This window comes from Jaculus jaculus, chromosome 15 (assembly GCF_020740685.1).
Source record: "Jaculus jaculus isolate mJacJac1 chromosome 15, mJacJac1.mat.Y.cur, whole genome shotgun sequence".
NCBI lineage: Eukaryota > Metazoa > Chordata > Mammalia > Rodentia > Dipodidae > Jaculus > Jaculus jaculus.
Genome location: NC_059116.1, coordinates 38,073,389 through 38,088,674, shown reverse-complemented (window position 1 = coordinate 38,088,674; position 15,286 = coordinate 38,073,389). Strand labels below are relative to the sequence as shown.

General features: G+C 53.8%; 1 protein-coding gene across 3 annotated transcripts; it reads left to right on the top strand.

The window, feature by feature from the left end:
- The first annotated feature begins 2,923 nt into the window (after positions 1-2,923).
- Positions 2,924-15,286, top strand: Sh2d3a (SH2 domain containing 3A). Of its 3 annotated transcripts, none has more exons than XM_045135105.1 (11): positions 2,934-3,011; positions 3,651-3,724; positions 5,139-5,275; positions 7,413-7,762; positions 8,937-9,010; positions 11,066-11,535; positions 12,324-12,439; positions 12,593-12,767; positions 12,856-12,967; positions 13,405-13,599; positions 14,409-15,286. In XM_045135105.1, the coding sequence occupies exons 3-11, from the start codon at positions 5,165-5,167 to the stop codon at positions 14,567-14,569; spliced, it is 1,764 nt and encodes a 587-aa protein (XP_044991040.1). In that variant the 5' UTR covers positions 2,934-3,011; positions 3,651-3,724; positions 5,139-5,164; the 3' UTR covers positions 14,570-15,286. The 3 variants fall into 3 exon arrangements, with proteins under 3 accessions (XP_044991041.1, XP_044991040.1, XP_044991042.1); XM_045135107.1 differs by having other exon boundaries at positions 2,958-3,011; positions 3,597-3,724; XM_045135106.1 differs by lacking the exon at positions 3,651-3,724 and having other exon boundaries at positions 2,924-3,011.

The following is a 15,286-nucleotide window of genomic DNA, read 5'->3' as shown; positions in this document are numbered from 1 at the left end:
AATCTCGGGCTTTTCGCCCATGCCATCACACCCGATCCACTTTCCTACTTTAACTCGGATTGCCACACAACAAACAGGACACTCGTTGCACGGCCCGCGTGCACCGTCCGCAAGCGTTGGTCCTTGGGACTCCAAGCACCGTCACCCGCTTACAGACCCGGGGTGTCAGCTCCCCCTCAATCGTTCACACTCCCGCCCTCCTTCCCATCCCCGGGGGTTCCAGCAGGCGGCGTGCGGGCCTGAGCTCGGGTCCTCCCGGAGAGGGTGGGGATGGGGGCGGGGGAGGGGAGAGGGTGGAGGAGGGGTGGGTAATGAGGGGGAATGGAAGGTGGGAGTGGGGGCTGGAGGGGAGTGGGGGTGAGGAGTGGAAGGGATAGGGGTGGGAGTGGAGGAGGATGGGGTGGAGAGGGGAGGATGGGGGATGGAGGGGTGGGAGTAGAAGGGAGGGAGAGGGTGGGGGTAAGGGGGATATGCGTGGGAGGGGGGAGTGGATGGGGAGTGGAGAGGGTGGGAGTGAGGAATGAGGGGTGGGGAACGGATAGGGATGGAGAGGGTGGGGAGTGGAGGGGATGGGGACAAAGGGGTTGGGGGGAGGTTGGAAAGTGGGGGAGACAGGATGGAGGAGGTGGGGAGTGGAGGGATGGAGGGTGGGAAGGGTGGGGGATGGGGAGTAGAGGAGGAAGGGTATGGGGAGCGGGGAGTGGAGGGGGGATGGACCTTGGGCTGCCCCCATCCCCAGCTGGAACCATAGGAGGAGGAGATGCCATCAATCCCATGCAGGTCCTAAAGGTCCTGGGTTGGTCGGGCAAAACTACTGGGTTCAAAGTACCTCTAAAGCCTAGTGTGGGCACTCATATCTATAATCCCAACACTCAGGAGGCTGAGGCAGGAGAATTGCCGTGAATTCAAAGCTAAGCCTGGGCTACAGAGTTTCAGGTCAGCCTGAGCTAGAGTGAGACCCTGCCTCAAAAATTGGCTGGGCATGGTGGCACACGCCTTTAATCCCAGCACTTGGAGTCAGAGGTAGGAGAATAGCCATGAGTTCGAGACCACCCTGAGACTACATAGTGAATTCCAGGTCAGCCTGGACCAGAGTGAGACCCTACCTGAAAAATCAAAAAAAAGGGCTGGAGAGATGGCTTAGCGGTTAAGCGCTTGCCTGTGAAGCCTAAGGACCCCGGTTCAAGGCTCGGTTCCCCAGGTCCCACGTTAGCCAGATGCACAAGGGGGCGCACGCGTCTGGAGTTCGTTTACAGTGGCTGGAAGCCCTGGCGCGCCCATTCTCTCTCTCTCCCTCTATCTGTCTTTCTCCCTGTGTCTGTCACTCTCAAATAAATAAATAAATAAATAAACAAAAAATAAAAATTAAAAAAAAAGACAAAATACTTCTAACCCCACAGAGGAGGGCCCCTGGAGAAAACGGGAATTGGGGGGAGGGAATAAAAATGTATAATTTTAAAAATATAAGTAAATAAAGTGATAAGAGATCATGACAGACTCTATGGAAGTAAGTGTAAGGTATGAGCTCCTCCAGTCCTGAGCATCGTGACTGGAGGCTGCTTCTGCCCCTGAGACCTGTGTGCAGGATCCCACTCCTCTCGCTTCCTCAGCCTGGTTCCACCTCATGAGCCGAGATGGGGGCTTCACCAGGGCTTCACAGCCCCCTGCTGAGAGGACAGAGGCGCTTAGAAGTCGCTCAATGCCTCCATGTAACCATGTCAGTCAGTCTGTGCTCAGTCACACAGGGAGACTGGAAAGTTCCTAAGCTCACCCATGTACAGTCCTGGAGTTAGTGGTTCCGCCACACATCAAGAAAGGTGGATCCTGGGCTGGAGAGATGGCTTAGCGGTTAAGCGCTTGCCTGTGAAGCCTAAGGACCCCGGTTCAAGGCTCCATTCCCCAGGACCCACATAAGCCAGCTGCACAAGGGGGTGCACGCATCTGTACTTCATCTGCAGTGGCTGGAAGCCCTGGCGCGCCCATTCTCTCCCTCTCTCTCTCTCTCTCTCTCTCTCTCGCTGCCTCTTTCTCTCTCTGTCTGACAAAAATATAAAAGATAGTTATCAGTGTTTTAGTGGCATTCTAAGACACTTAACTTACAATACACTAAATATTTTCAAAAGTTGACCATTAGAAAACTGGATATATACCCTGAGACTACATAGTGAATTCCTGATTAGCTTGAGCTAGCGTGAAACCCTACCTTGGAAAAAGAAAAGAAAGATAGAAAGACAGAAAGAGAGAGAAAAGGGAAGGGAAAGGAAGGGAAGGGAAGGGAAGGGAGGGGAGGGGAGGGGAGGGGAGGGGAAGGGAGGGGAGGAAAGGGAAGAAAAGAGTATATATGTTGTGCTCCCAAGCATGTCTGGGTGTACTTACCACATGAATCCCTTCCCGTAACTAAATAGTATGTTTAAATGTGATTAGTAATTTGATAGTTAACAAGTGATTTCTTATTACTTTATTTATATTTTTCATTATGAAATTGCACAGCACCTATTTTTTAAGTTCCTGGTAATTTGTTTGGCTGCTTTAAATTTAAAATTTTCTCTATATGACATTTATTTTCCTACTTACAAATTTATTAAAACTATTAAAAAAAAAGATAACTTGTCTTGGAATACATTCTATGTTCCCAGCTTGGAGACTTTTTCTATGTTTTAATAAATATTTTTATTTTAAAAACACAAACAAAATACCTTCTAGATTCCTGAAGTAGTGAGCAAGGGAGGGGCGTGGCCAAGGGAGGGGTGTGGTGGCGCTCCATGGGGCGGGGCTATTAGAAGGAAGGGACCCAAAGAGGTGTGGCCTATGGAGATACTTGCTGAAAGTGGGCGAGGCGAGGTGGCAGGGCGGGGGGGGGGGGCGGGGGAGGTTCTGGTTGGGGGCGGGGATTGAGGGGCGTGGCCTGCTGTGGGCGTGGCCAGGTGCCCGGGCTGGGCTCCAGCTAGGTGTGGTCAGGTGAGGCTGCTCTGGGGCTGCAGTTGGATGGCGCCTGAGAGCCTGGGGCCCAGGTAAGTGAGGGGCTCCCGGAGAATCTGGGGGTCCGTACGAGTGTGCGTGCAGGGGTGGGTAGGGGATCCCCTGTCAGTGAACCACGCGTGTCCGTGCAGCCGGGCGCCGCTAAGCTCGGCTTCCACTTTCGCCTGAGCAGTCGCATGTCACATCCTGTCCCTCCCTGGCTGCCAACAGTCCCCGAGGTTCTGAACTAGAACCCCGGGGTGCAGGGCTGGCTGCGTGACTCTTCCTTGCATGTCCCCCGTACTTCCTTGCCCATTCAGGATTTCAGGCTATAAAATCTGAAAAGCAAGCCCCCCGCCCACCACCACACACACACACCAGGAGGCTCCAAAGATTTGACACACTGCGTCTGTCCCCAGCGAGGGCTCCAAGCACCACCTCCTGGAAAGGGCCTTTGGTACTTAGAGCAGCCTGCCCCCTTCAGCCTTGACTGATCACAGCTTCCTGCTTCCTTACCTGCACTGTTTACTCTGCCTTGCCGAGAGTGTGTGTGTGTGTGTGTGTGTGTGTGAGTGTGTGTGTGTGTGTGTCGGGGGGTTATGTGTACACGCTGGGGGAGTGAGAACCCTACATACCAGCCCATCTAGAACGTGCTGACACATGGTCGCTCAGAGGTATGTCCTCGGTCACAGTGTTGGCTCCCTGTCAAAGCTGAAACCCTGGGAGGAGCCCCCAGCCTCCATCCATCCATGCCGTCTGAGTACTGGTGAGGACTACTCTGAGGATCTGCCTGCAGAGACCCTGGAGACAGAAGCCCATCCTACTTTCTGCCCACCCCTTCCTTCCCTCCCTCCCTCCTTCCTTCCTTCCTACTTTCTTGTCCCTGCCCAAATAAAGTATCAAAAAAAAAAAAGAACTCTGTGGCAGGAGGATGGCTTCATTGGCCTTTGGATGACCCATGCCCACCTTGATCTACCCATATAAAAATCAGGGCTTGGCACAGATCCACCTCCATCCGCATAAGTGGTCACAGGAAAGGGAGTTGAAGCTTCAGGGTGAGGCTTACTGAAGGCAGGAAGTTACAGGTATTCACCAACTATCCGGATTCAGGTATGTGTTGCCCAAGCCAACTTCTAGCTGCCCAGGGCAGCTGTGAGAGCGCCCTGCCCCCTCCTGGCCCTCAGCCTCTGACTCAGGAGGCAAGAATCCTCTGGCTGGGTGCTCCGTGCCCAACTGGCCACCTCTGCCAGACTCAGCAAAGTGAATGTCAGCAGACGGGGTGGCTTATGCCTCTAATCACTGGAGTCAGGAAGCCGAGGCAGGAGGATCACTATGAGTTTGAGGCCAGCCTGGGTTATAGAGTGTGTTCAGGTCAGTTTGAGCTAGAATGAAACTGCCTCAAAAAATAATTTAAAAAAAAATTAAAAAACAGACAAATATCAGGCTAGGCAGGTAGCTTAGCCAGCCCCATTTTGATTTCCCAGTACCCATGTAAAGCCAGATACACAAAGTGGCAAATGCATTTGGAGTTCATTTGTAGCAGCAAGAAGCCCTGGCATGCACACATACACACATGCAAATAAATGAACACTTTTAAGACAAACATCATGTTTTCCTTCCCTGTCAAGAATCTAAATCTAATTTGCATACATGCACACATATATGCATACGTGTGTGTATGTACACATATATGACATGAAAGGAGGAGGAGGACTATTTAGGAAGAGGACTCCAGGATGGGAGAGAGGACACATGAGTGGCTAACAGGGAGCAAAGTGTGTTACATGCATGTAGGAAAGTGTCATAATGGAGCACGTTTGTATGATGAACATATTCTTTTTTTTATTTATTTATTTTTATTTATTTATTTGAGAGCGACAGACACAGAGAGAAAGACAGATAGAGGGAGAGAGAGAGAATGGGCGCGCCAGGGCTTCCAGCCTCTGCAAACGAACTCCAGACACGTGCGCCCCCTTGTGCATCTGGCTAACGTGGGACCTGGGGAACTGAGCCTTGAACCGGGGTCCTTAGGCTTCACAGGCAAGCGCCTAACCGCTAAGCCATCTCTCCAGCCCGAACATATTCTTGAATGAAGGAATAAGTGCAACCTTTGAGAGCAAGACAAGATTGACGGAGTGGGAGCCGCTTCAGAGTCCGGGCTCGTGGGCTCCATTTTGCAGATATGGCTGACTGAAGCCTGGTAAGCATGCAGAGCCCAGCCCAGAAGCTCGCCAAGCCCTGGAGCTCCATGCAGGGGCCACAGGATGGAGAGGACCTTGCCCACCAGCCCTGGTATCACGGTGCCCTGTCCCGCCAGGTATGCCTCAGAACCATGAGCTGAGACTTCTGGGTCCTAGATGAAGGACTTTGGACCAGGTCTGTTGGAACAGGCAGCTGAGGGGCTGGGGGCTGTCTTGAAGCTTGGTGGGATACCGGATGTCATTGTTGCACTCACCCCTACTGGGCATGGGGATGGCTTGGCCTGCTGAGTGCCTGGCCCACAAGTGTGAGGATCAGAGTTCAAGCCCAGCACCATATAAATATCTTGTGTGGTAGTGTGCCACTGCAATCCCACAGCTGAGAAGGTGGAGACAGGAGGATGCCTGAGGCTCTCTGGCCAGCCAATATAGCCAATTGGGAAGTTCCGGGCCAATGAGAGACCGTGTTTCAAAGGGAGGTGTGTGGCATCCCTGAGTAACAACCTAAGGGGGTCCTCACATGAGAACACACACACAAGGATGCAGTCGCCCCCTCTTGGGATCCTGGGAGGATGGTGAAAGAAACGGGAAAGGGTTTTAATGTTCCCTAGATTTTCTCTCTTTCTCCCTTTGGGTGTCGTTACCTGGCCCCCCTCAAGATGAAGCTCCCCACCCCAATCTCCAGCTCAGTATCACATCACCAAGCCTTCTAGGACAGCGAGCTGGAAATCATGGGTTTAGACCCAGCCCTGGGGCTTACATGCTGTGCTACCTTGACTTCTCTGGCCTCAGTTTCCCCATCTATAGAGTGGGGAACAAAAATATCAGTAGCTAGGTGTGTTGGCAAGCAACTGAAATCATAGCACTCAGGAGGCTGAGGTAGGAAGAGCTTGAGTTCAAGGTTAACATAGGCTACATAGCAAAGCCCTATCTCAAAAAGACAAAAAAAAGCCCAGCGTGGTGGCGCACGCCTTTAATCCCAGCACTCAGAAGGCAGAGGTAGAAGGATCACAAGTTCGAGGACATCCTGAGACTACCTGAGCTAGAGTGAAACCCTACCTCGAATAAACAACAACAAAAAAATCAGCCTTTAATTCTAGCACTGGAGAGGCAGTGGTAGGAGATTCACCATGAGTTTAGAGCTCACCCTGAGAATACAGAGTGAATTCCAGGTCAGCCTGGGCTACAGTGAGACCCTACCTAGAAAAAACAAAAAAAGAAAGAAAAAAAAAATCAGTTAGGCTGGGAGCCTGGTTCAGCATTAGAGCACCAGCCTAGAACTCACAGTGAGGGCTGGGGGCGTGGTCAGAGGTACAGTGACAGCCTAGAACCCACAGTGAGGGCTGGGGGCATGGTCAGAGGTAGAGTGACAGCCTAGAACCCACAGTGAGGGCTGGGGCATGGTCAGAGGTGGAGTGACAGCCTAGAACCCACAGTGAGGGCTGGGGGCGTGGTCAGATGTAGAGTGACAGCCTAGAACTCACAGTGAGGGCTGGGGGCGTGGTCAGAGGTGGAGTGACAGCCTAGAACCCACAGTGAGGGCTGGGGGCGTGGTCAGATGTAGAGTGACAGCCTAGAACCCACAGTGAGGGCTGGGGGCGTGGTCAGATGTAGAGTGACAGCCTAGAACCCACAGTGAGGGCTGGGGGCGTGGTCAGATGTAGAGTGACAGCCTAGAACCCACAGTGAGGGCTGGGGGCGTGGTCAGATGTAGAGTGACAGCCTAGAACCCACAGTGAGGGCTGGGGGCGTGGTCAGAGGTAGAGTGACAGCCTAGAACCCACAGTGAGGGCTGGGGGCGTGGTCAGAGGTGGAGTGACAGCCTAGAACCCACAGTGAGGGCTGGGGGCGTGGTCAGAGGTGGAGTGACAGCCTAGAACCCACAGTGAGGGCTGGGGGCGTGGTCAGAGGTAGAGTGACAGCCTAGAATCCACAGTGACGTCTGGGGGCGTGGTCAGAGGTAGAGTGACAGCCTAGAACCCACAGTGAGGGCTGGGGGCGTGGTCAGTGGTAGAGTGACAGCCTAGACCCCACTGTGAGGGCTGGGGGTGTGGTCAGTGGTAGAGTGACAGCCTAGACCCCACTGTGAGGGCTGGGGGCGTGGTCAGCGGTAGAGTGACAGCTAGCATGCAGGAGACCATAGGTTCAGTCCGCAGCACCTGGGAACATGTTTTCTGGGGTGATTTTCTTGAGTGGGTTAGGGGAGAAGGATTTGGACAATTTCTGAATGCACTGCCTCCTGTCTTCAATCCTTAGAAAGCCGAAGCCTTGCTTCTGCAAGATGGTGAGTTCCTGGTTCGGGCCTCAGGGTCCCACAGGGGCCATCCTGTGATCTCATGCCGCTGGCGAGGTGAGGCCCTACATTTCGAGGTGTTCCGTGTGGTTCTGCGTCCCAGACCAGGCCGCCCCAAAGCCCTCTTTCAGCTTGAAGATGAGAGATTTCCCAGCATGTCGGCCCTAGTTCATAGTTACGTGACTGGCCAGCGCCCACTGTCCCAGGCCACAGGGGCTGTGGCTTCCAAGCCTGTGACTCACCAGGGGCCTCTGAGGCGCAGCTTTAGTGAGGATGCACTTGTGGACAGCCCAGCTGGGACTGGTTCTCTCAGGTACTGACTTTTGCCTCTTAGATTCAGCACTCAACATCCTGAGAGGTCTCCACCACACCTTGGTGGGAGGAGTGGGAACAGATGCTGACCAGGGTCCGGGGCCTCTCCATGCTGCATGGCAGGAGGGAACAGATGTACATCCCTTGCTAATTATGATTTTTAAAATGTCTTTACTTAAGAGGACAGATGTGGTGACACATACTTGTAATCTCTGTATTGGGGAGGCTGAGGCAGGAGGATTCAAATTCAAGGCTAGCCTGGGCTGTATAGTGAGACCTTGTCTGTTTTTTTTTCCCTCTGAGCTGGGATGTGGCTAAATTGGTACAGTGCTTGCCTAGCATGCACAAAGTCCTGGGTTTGCAAACCAACAGTTATGTGTAAAGTCAGGAGGATCAGAGGTTCAAGAGCATCCTCTATACACCAGTCTGAGATATCCAAGACCCTATCTTTAAAAAGTGGGGGAAAGTAAGGCATGGTGGCACACTGCTTTAATCCCAGCACTCAGGAGGCAGAGGTAGGTTTGCTGTGTGTTCAAGGCCACCCTGAGAATACAGAGTGAATTCCAGGTCAGCCTGGGCTACAGTGAGACCCTACCTCAAAAAACAAAACAAAACAAAAAGTGGGGGAACTTCCATTTCTTTCTCCCTCCCTCTCTCTCTCTCCCTTCCTCCCTCCCTCTTTTTTCTTTCTTGAGGTAGGGTCTCACTCTAGCCCAGGCTAACCTGGAATTCACTCTGTAGCCTAAGGGTGGCCTTGAACTCACAGCATGCCTCCTACCTCTGCCTCCCAAGTGCTGGGATTATCAACTTTTTATTTATTTATTTAAGAGTGACAGGCAGAGAGAGAAAGAGGCAGATAGAGAGAGAGAGAGAGAATGGGTACTCCAGGGCCTCCAGCCACTGCAGACAAACTCCAGATGCGTGCGCCCCCTTGTGCACCTGGCTTACATGGGTCCTGGGGAATTGAGCCTCAAACCGGCATCCTTAGGCTTCACAGGCAAGCACTTAACAGCTAAGCCATCTCTCCAGCCCTATCAACTTTTTTTAAAATTGCCTTTACTTCACACATTGCCAAGTGCCATCCAGAGATTGGTGACATTGGCTGCTTGACCTGGGTGGGATGTGGCATTGTCTGCCTTGTCTGGGACTACAGCTTTCCTCCTCTTGTCTCCAAGGGCTAGAAAGTGGAGCACCAGTGAGCCTGCAGACTTGGAGCATACAGGACAGTCTAAAGATCACCTGGGACCAGGTGAGGGTCTTCTTGGTTAGCTCAAAACTGAGATATTGGTCTGCCACTCACTCCCTCCTACGATCTCAAGCCTTTGCTCTACAAAAAGGGAGACCATAAGGCTCTCCATTGTTGTCATGGGGTCATACACAGAGGCTTAACAAGGTTTATTTATTTTTAATATTTATTTATTTATGTGGAAGAGAAACACAGTATGAGCAGCCAGAGCCTCCTACCACTACAAATGAACTCCACACACATGTGCCACTTTGTATAGCTGGCTTTACATGGGTACTGGGGAATTGAAGCTGGGCCATCAGGCTTAGCAAGCAAGTGCCTTTAACTGCTGAGCCATCTCTCAGCTCCTTTATTTATTTTGTTCATTTATTTGTTTGATAGAGAGAGAGAGAGAGAGATACATCAGGATACATCAGGGCCTACAGCCTCTGCAAACAAACTCCAAACATAGGTGCCACCTTATGCATCTGCCTTATGAGGGTCCTGGAGAATTGAACCTGGATCCTTAGGCTTTACCAACACCTGCCTTGACTGCTAAGCCATCTCTCCATCCCTGTTTATTTATTTTGAAATGGGGTTGCATGTAGCCAAGGCTGACCTCAAAGTCACTATGTAGCTGAGGCTGGCCTTGAACTCCTGACCCTCCTGTATCAGCCTCATGTGCTGGGATGACAGGCATGCAGTAGCACACGCAGATTATGCAGTGCTAGGGTCAGGCTTTGTGCATGCTAGTGAGTGCTCTTCACACTGAACCCCATGTGGTTTTATGATAAGCTTGGTGGTACAAGCCTGTCATCACAGCTACTGGGAGGCCAAAGGAAGAAGATGGAGAGTACAGGACAGAGTGAGCATGAAGCCACCCAGGGTAGCTTAAGAGACACCCTGTGTTACAATAAAACATAATAAGAGGGGTTGGGAGATGGCTCCATGGGTAAAGGTGCTTGCTTGCAAAGCCTGCCAGTCTGGGCTCAACTCCCCAGCCACCCATGTAAAGCTGGATGCAAAACGTGGTGCAAACATCCGGGGTTCATTTGCAGGGACAAAAGACCCTTGCACACATACAAATAAACGATTTTTTTTTGAAGTAAAATAGAGCTTGGGGAATGGTTAGTCAGCAGTAGGTCTCCTACCTAGAATCTCCCAGTAAGGGGCATGGGGTGTGGGTCAATGGTAAGCCCTTGCCAAACATTACAAGGTCTTGGGTGTAATCACAGTACTGAAAAAGAAAAAAAAAAACAAAAACAAAAACCTCACAGTGGATGTTTATGGTTATTCCAAAAAGCTAAACCCCTTCTTTCCGGAGCTGACTTCGGCTAACTACTGACAGATTTCCTCTTGCTGTAGTTCCACACCCTTCTTACGATTGTTGGAACCTCCTGCTCTTTTTCTGGCCCCAGAACCTTTGCACTTGCTGTTTTCCCCATTGAAAGAAGCATCAGAGTCCCTTAATCTTTTCCTAGCTTCCTCTTCCACAGTGGACACTGAGCTTCTGAACCCTGATTCCCTCTCATTTGCCCTGCCCCTATTCCCTAGCTGCATGCTAGATACTAAGTGCTAGGGATATGTGATTCATCATCTGACTACAAAGATGGAGATTCCAGATTGCCGGCCAAGAGCCTGGTGTGCTGGCACACCCCTGTCATCCAGCCAGGAGATCTCCACTTCAAGGTCAGACTACACTAACCATTAAGATTATTATCTAAAATAAAATAAGATAAAATTTAAAATGTGATATTCGTCTGGCATGGTGGTGTATGGCTTTATTCCCAGCAACACTAGGGAGGCCAGCCAGGGACTACAGAGTAAGTTCCAGGTCAATCTGGGCTAGAGCGAAGCTCTACCTTGAAAACAACAACAAAAATACAATTAAAAATGTAGTGTTTACAAGTCAGAAAACTACAGAAATGCCTAAGAAGGTTGTTTCCAAACCCTTGGTAAGTTGTTCAAGATTTTGCCAAGATGTAGGGAGGGAATGGAACCCCGTGGGCTGCACCAGGCCGACCAGGGCCTTCTCCTCTCACCCAGCCATCTTCTCTGACCACTCTCCCTGATGCCTAGGAGCCCCCACGGTGCCTGGGTCTGCCCTGTTGCGCACAGGCAGTGAGCCCGTGTTGCTGAAGGAGCCTGCTCGCATGGGAACAATTGCCATCGGTCTGAGAGCTTCAGATGGGCAGCTTCATGCAAAGGCACCCACCAAGCCACTCCGGACACCCTCCTTTGCCTCTGGGCGCCCCCCAACATACTGTGAGCTCCGGCCTCAAGTGCCTAGTGTCCAGAGAACCATGTCTGGACAAAGCTGCCCAGAGCCAGAGGCCCCATGGTGGGAGGCAGAGGAGCAGGAGGAGGAGAATAGATGCTTTGTCAGACCACACGCTGAGGTCTCTTTCTGTCCCCCTGACAACCCATCCTGCCTGCTGGGTCCCCAGAATCGGCCCCTGGACCCCGCGGTCCTGCACACTCTCCGAGGCTTGTTCTTGGAGCACCACCCTGAGAGCACAGCCCTGCACCTGCTGCTGGTGGACTGCCAGGTGGGTCCCAGCTACAGCAGGCAGCTGACTCCCCAGAGGCATCTCTTTACCCCAGCAAGGGCACCAACAACAGACCAAAGAAATGATCCCACCGAAATGTATCTGGGTGGACCAGTGAGCTTATTGGGAAAGCTTACAGGGGCTTGGGAGTCTCAAAGGCAGCTGCATCACTGAAAAGCCCACCCCAGGCTGGGTGGCAATCCACAGAGGCAGAGTTCCCGCAGCTCCCTGCACAGCTTGCCAGCAGATCCACAGAGGAGTCTCCCCTGAGCAACTGTTGCTGCTTTTGTAACTTGGCAAGAGGCCTGATGGATCTTCTAAGTTTTCTTTACTTCCTGAGCCTTGCAATTCATTTTTCCTGCTTTCTTTCTTTTTTCTTTTTTGCTTTTTCGATGTAGGGTCTCACTCTAGCCCAGGCTGACCTGGAATTCAAGGTGGCCTCGAACTCTCCCTGATCCTTCTACCTCTGCCTCCCAAATGCTGGGATTAAGGGCATGCAACACCATGCCCAGCTTCTTGTTTTGTTTTAAGGTAGGGTCTTGCCCAACCCCGGGCTGATCTGTCACTCACTCTGTAGTCTTAGGCTGGCCTTGAACTCACACTGCTCCTCTTACTGCTGCCCTTGAGTGCTGGGATTAGAGTGCCCACCACTGCAGGCGCATTTTCCTACTTCTTAAGGGCCTTTCTGGTCTTCCCAGGAGGGAATGTTTCACTGTAGGGACTGACTAGTGAAGGGCCAGATGGTATGTGCCTGCATACCTCACCTCAACTCTGTCCCCTTGCCAAAGGCTGCGGGCCTACTGGGAGTGACTAAGGCCCAGCGAGCTGCCATGGGAGTTGCCTCTGGCCTGGAGCTGTTCACACTTCCTCAAGGCCATCGCTTGAGGGTGGAACTGTTGGAGAGGTGAGTGGGAGGTGACACTTCCGTACATCCCCCCATCCACACAGCTGTCGTGAAGCACCCCTATGGTGGAAGGGGGTGAGCAAGGCCAATACCCCCCTCACCCTCGCCTCCTGCCTCCTACTGCACCCAGACTCTTGCCCTCCGCCTCTGCAGGACAGAGACCTTGGCGCTGGCCGGGGCGCTGGCCGTGCTAGGCTGCTCGGGGCCCCTGGAGGAGCGCGCGGCTGCGTTGAGGGGCCTGGTGGAGCTGGCGCTGACGCTGAGACCGGGGGCCACGGGCGACCTGCTGGGGCTGACCGGGGTCATGAGCGCCCTCCTCATGCCCCAGGTGAGTGCAAAGCGGGGGTTGGGAGGAAGCCCGGGCGCAGGTGGCCGCTGGGGAGGGAAGAGCCAGGTTCTGGTGGGTCTCCTCTCAGGTGTCCCGCCTGGAAAGCACTTGGCGCCAGCTCCGAAGGAGCCACACGGGGGCCGCGCTGGCCTTCGAGCAGGAGCTGAAGCCCCTGATGCGAGCTCTGGATGAAGGCTCGGGTAACGCGTGGTTTGGACGTGGGACTCCCCTGGAACCCACGGTCATCATCACCTTCTGTCACCAGCCAGCCCTGGGCCGCACTCCACTCCAGGCCTCGCCCCCTGACCTAGACCCCTCCTCACCCTAGGCTCGTCCTCCTCCAGAGCTAGGTCCGGCCCCACCCCAGACTCCCCCCTCTGCCCTAGAGCCCGCCTCACCCGAGGCCCCGCCCCCTGAGCCAGGCCCCGCCCCGTCGCAGACCCCTCCTCCTGAGCCGGTCCTGCTCCATCCTAGACCCCACCCCGGCCACAGGTCCTCACGGGCTTAGGGCTGGTCATAATCCTAAAGCGCGACCCGTTTCCCGCACCCACACTGGGCTCTGCCCCAGCCTCGCCCTTACTTCCTTCCTAGGCTCCGCCCTCCGCTCCGCGGATCTGACCCCTTCCTCCCTCCGCAGGACCCTGCAGCCCCGGCGAGGTGGCCCTGCCGCACATGGTGCCCGCCGCTCGGCTGCTGGAGGGCGAGGAGCCCGAGGAGCTCGCGGGGCCGCTGGAGGACAGCTGCGAGCGGCTGCTGTGCGTGATGCAGGCGGCACGACAGGCGGCCCTCCATGCGTCCAGGTTCCGCCAGGCGGCCGTCCAGCGTCTGCGAGGTGAACCTGAGGGCCATGCTCACTGGATACCCCAGACCCAACTCCACCCTCCAAACCCCCGAAGTCCCTCCCAACTAGGAGGCCCCGTCCCCTGGATCATCTCTCTGCCCCATCTTAGGATCCGCCTGAGCCCTAGGCCCGCCCCTAGCTGAGACCACACTTCCCAAAGTCCGCCCCAACTGGGATGACCGTTTCCTCATCAGGGTCACTGGAACCCTGCCCTGAAATTAGCAGTATTGCCAAGGACCCCAAATACTGCCCTCCATTCAGAAGAGGACAGCTGTGCCCGCGGAGCCACACCTAGTTCCGTTTCACTATCCTACCTGGGATGACCTCTGGCTCCATGGGGATCCTGCCCCCCCCTCCCCCCCGCCAAGAAACCCGGTTTTCCTTCAGAAATGGCTCTCAGCCCTTAAAACCTTCATAGAACAGGACAACAGTCGGGGATTCCCACCTCACTCCTACCTAGGGGCAGTCCAGCCAAAAGGGTTACTCCCCTGGGTTACTCCGAAGACCTTGCAGTCCATCCCCTCCTCAAGCTCACCAAGGTGGACTGCTCTGGCCTCAAATCCCTCCTGAGTCCCTTTAAGACTGGGCTCCCAAATCACCTGGACAGTCCTGGCTGAACTATTCTGGAAGTCCCCTCCCCTCACACCCCAACCTTCATTCCAGTGAAGACCGGCCGCTCCCTCCCCTGTTCACCACACCCAGGGAGAGTCCCTAGGGCCCTCCAAGGGTCAAAGTCTCCAGGGTTGAAAGACAAAGTGGCAATGATGGCCCCACCCACAACCCACCCACTTTATCCCCAGGATTCCATCCAAACCCGGAACTGAGGGAGGCCCTGACCACTGGTTTCCTCAGGAGGCTGCTGTGGGGGAGCAGGGGTGCCCAGGCACCCAGAGCTGAGCGCCTGGAGAAGTTTCAACGAGTCCTCAGCACGCTCTCCCAGCGCCTGGAGCCTGACAGCTAGCAGCAGGCCCCTGTCTATACTGCAAGGACACCCGTGCTCTTGAGGATACCAAGAAGTTACCCCAAGCTCCTGAAAACGCTAGGGCACAGTGGTGCCCACCTGTCGTCCTACTAGTTGAGAGGTGGAGGCAGGATCAGGAATGCAAGGCCACCCTCAGCTCTTAGTGAATCCAAAGACCGCCTGGACTAGAAACCCTGTCTCAGGACTGCATGGTAGAAACCTGTGTCCCCTGAAGGTTGGTGTGAAAGTTTGCAAAAATCTGTGCCCTTGGCCAAAATCTCCATGGATCCAAGGCTCCCCCCCCCCCCCCAGAAAGAAGACTGGCCCAGGTATCTGGAGGAAAATCCGCAGCCTCACAGAAACCCCTCATCTGGGACACATGGCTCTTCACTGAGAGAAAAAAAACAAAATGAAACACTAGCGACCTGGTGTGGTGGCTCAGGCCTGTAACCCCAGCACCCCCCCCCCAGGCTGAGGCAGAAAGCTGACCATGAGTTTGAGGCTAGATCCGCTATCAGTGCTCAAATGGGACTCTACCTCTTAAATACTGTATGACTTCCAGCAGGTGTCTTGACCTCTCTGTGTCTGACTTCACAGGAAGGTGAGAGACTGCTTCCTCAGGGTGGCGGCAGGAATGAAGGAATGCATGAGTGAAATGAAAGGTAGAATATTAGCACACAGTAGGTACCCAATAAATGTCACCTGTTCCATGCAGGC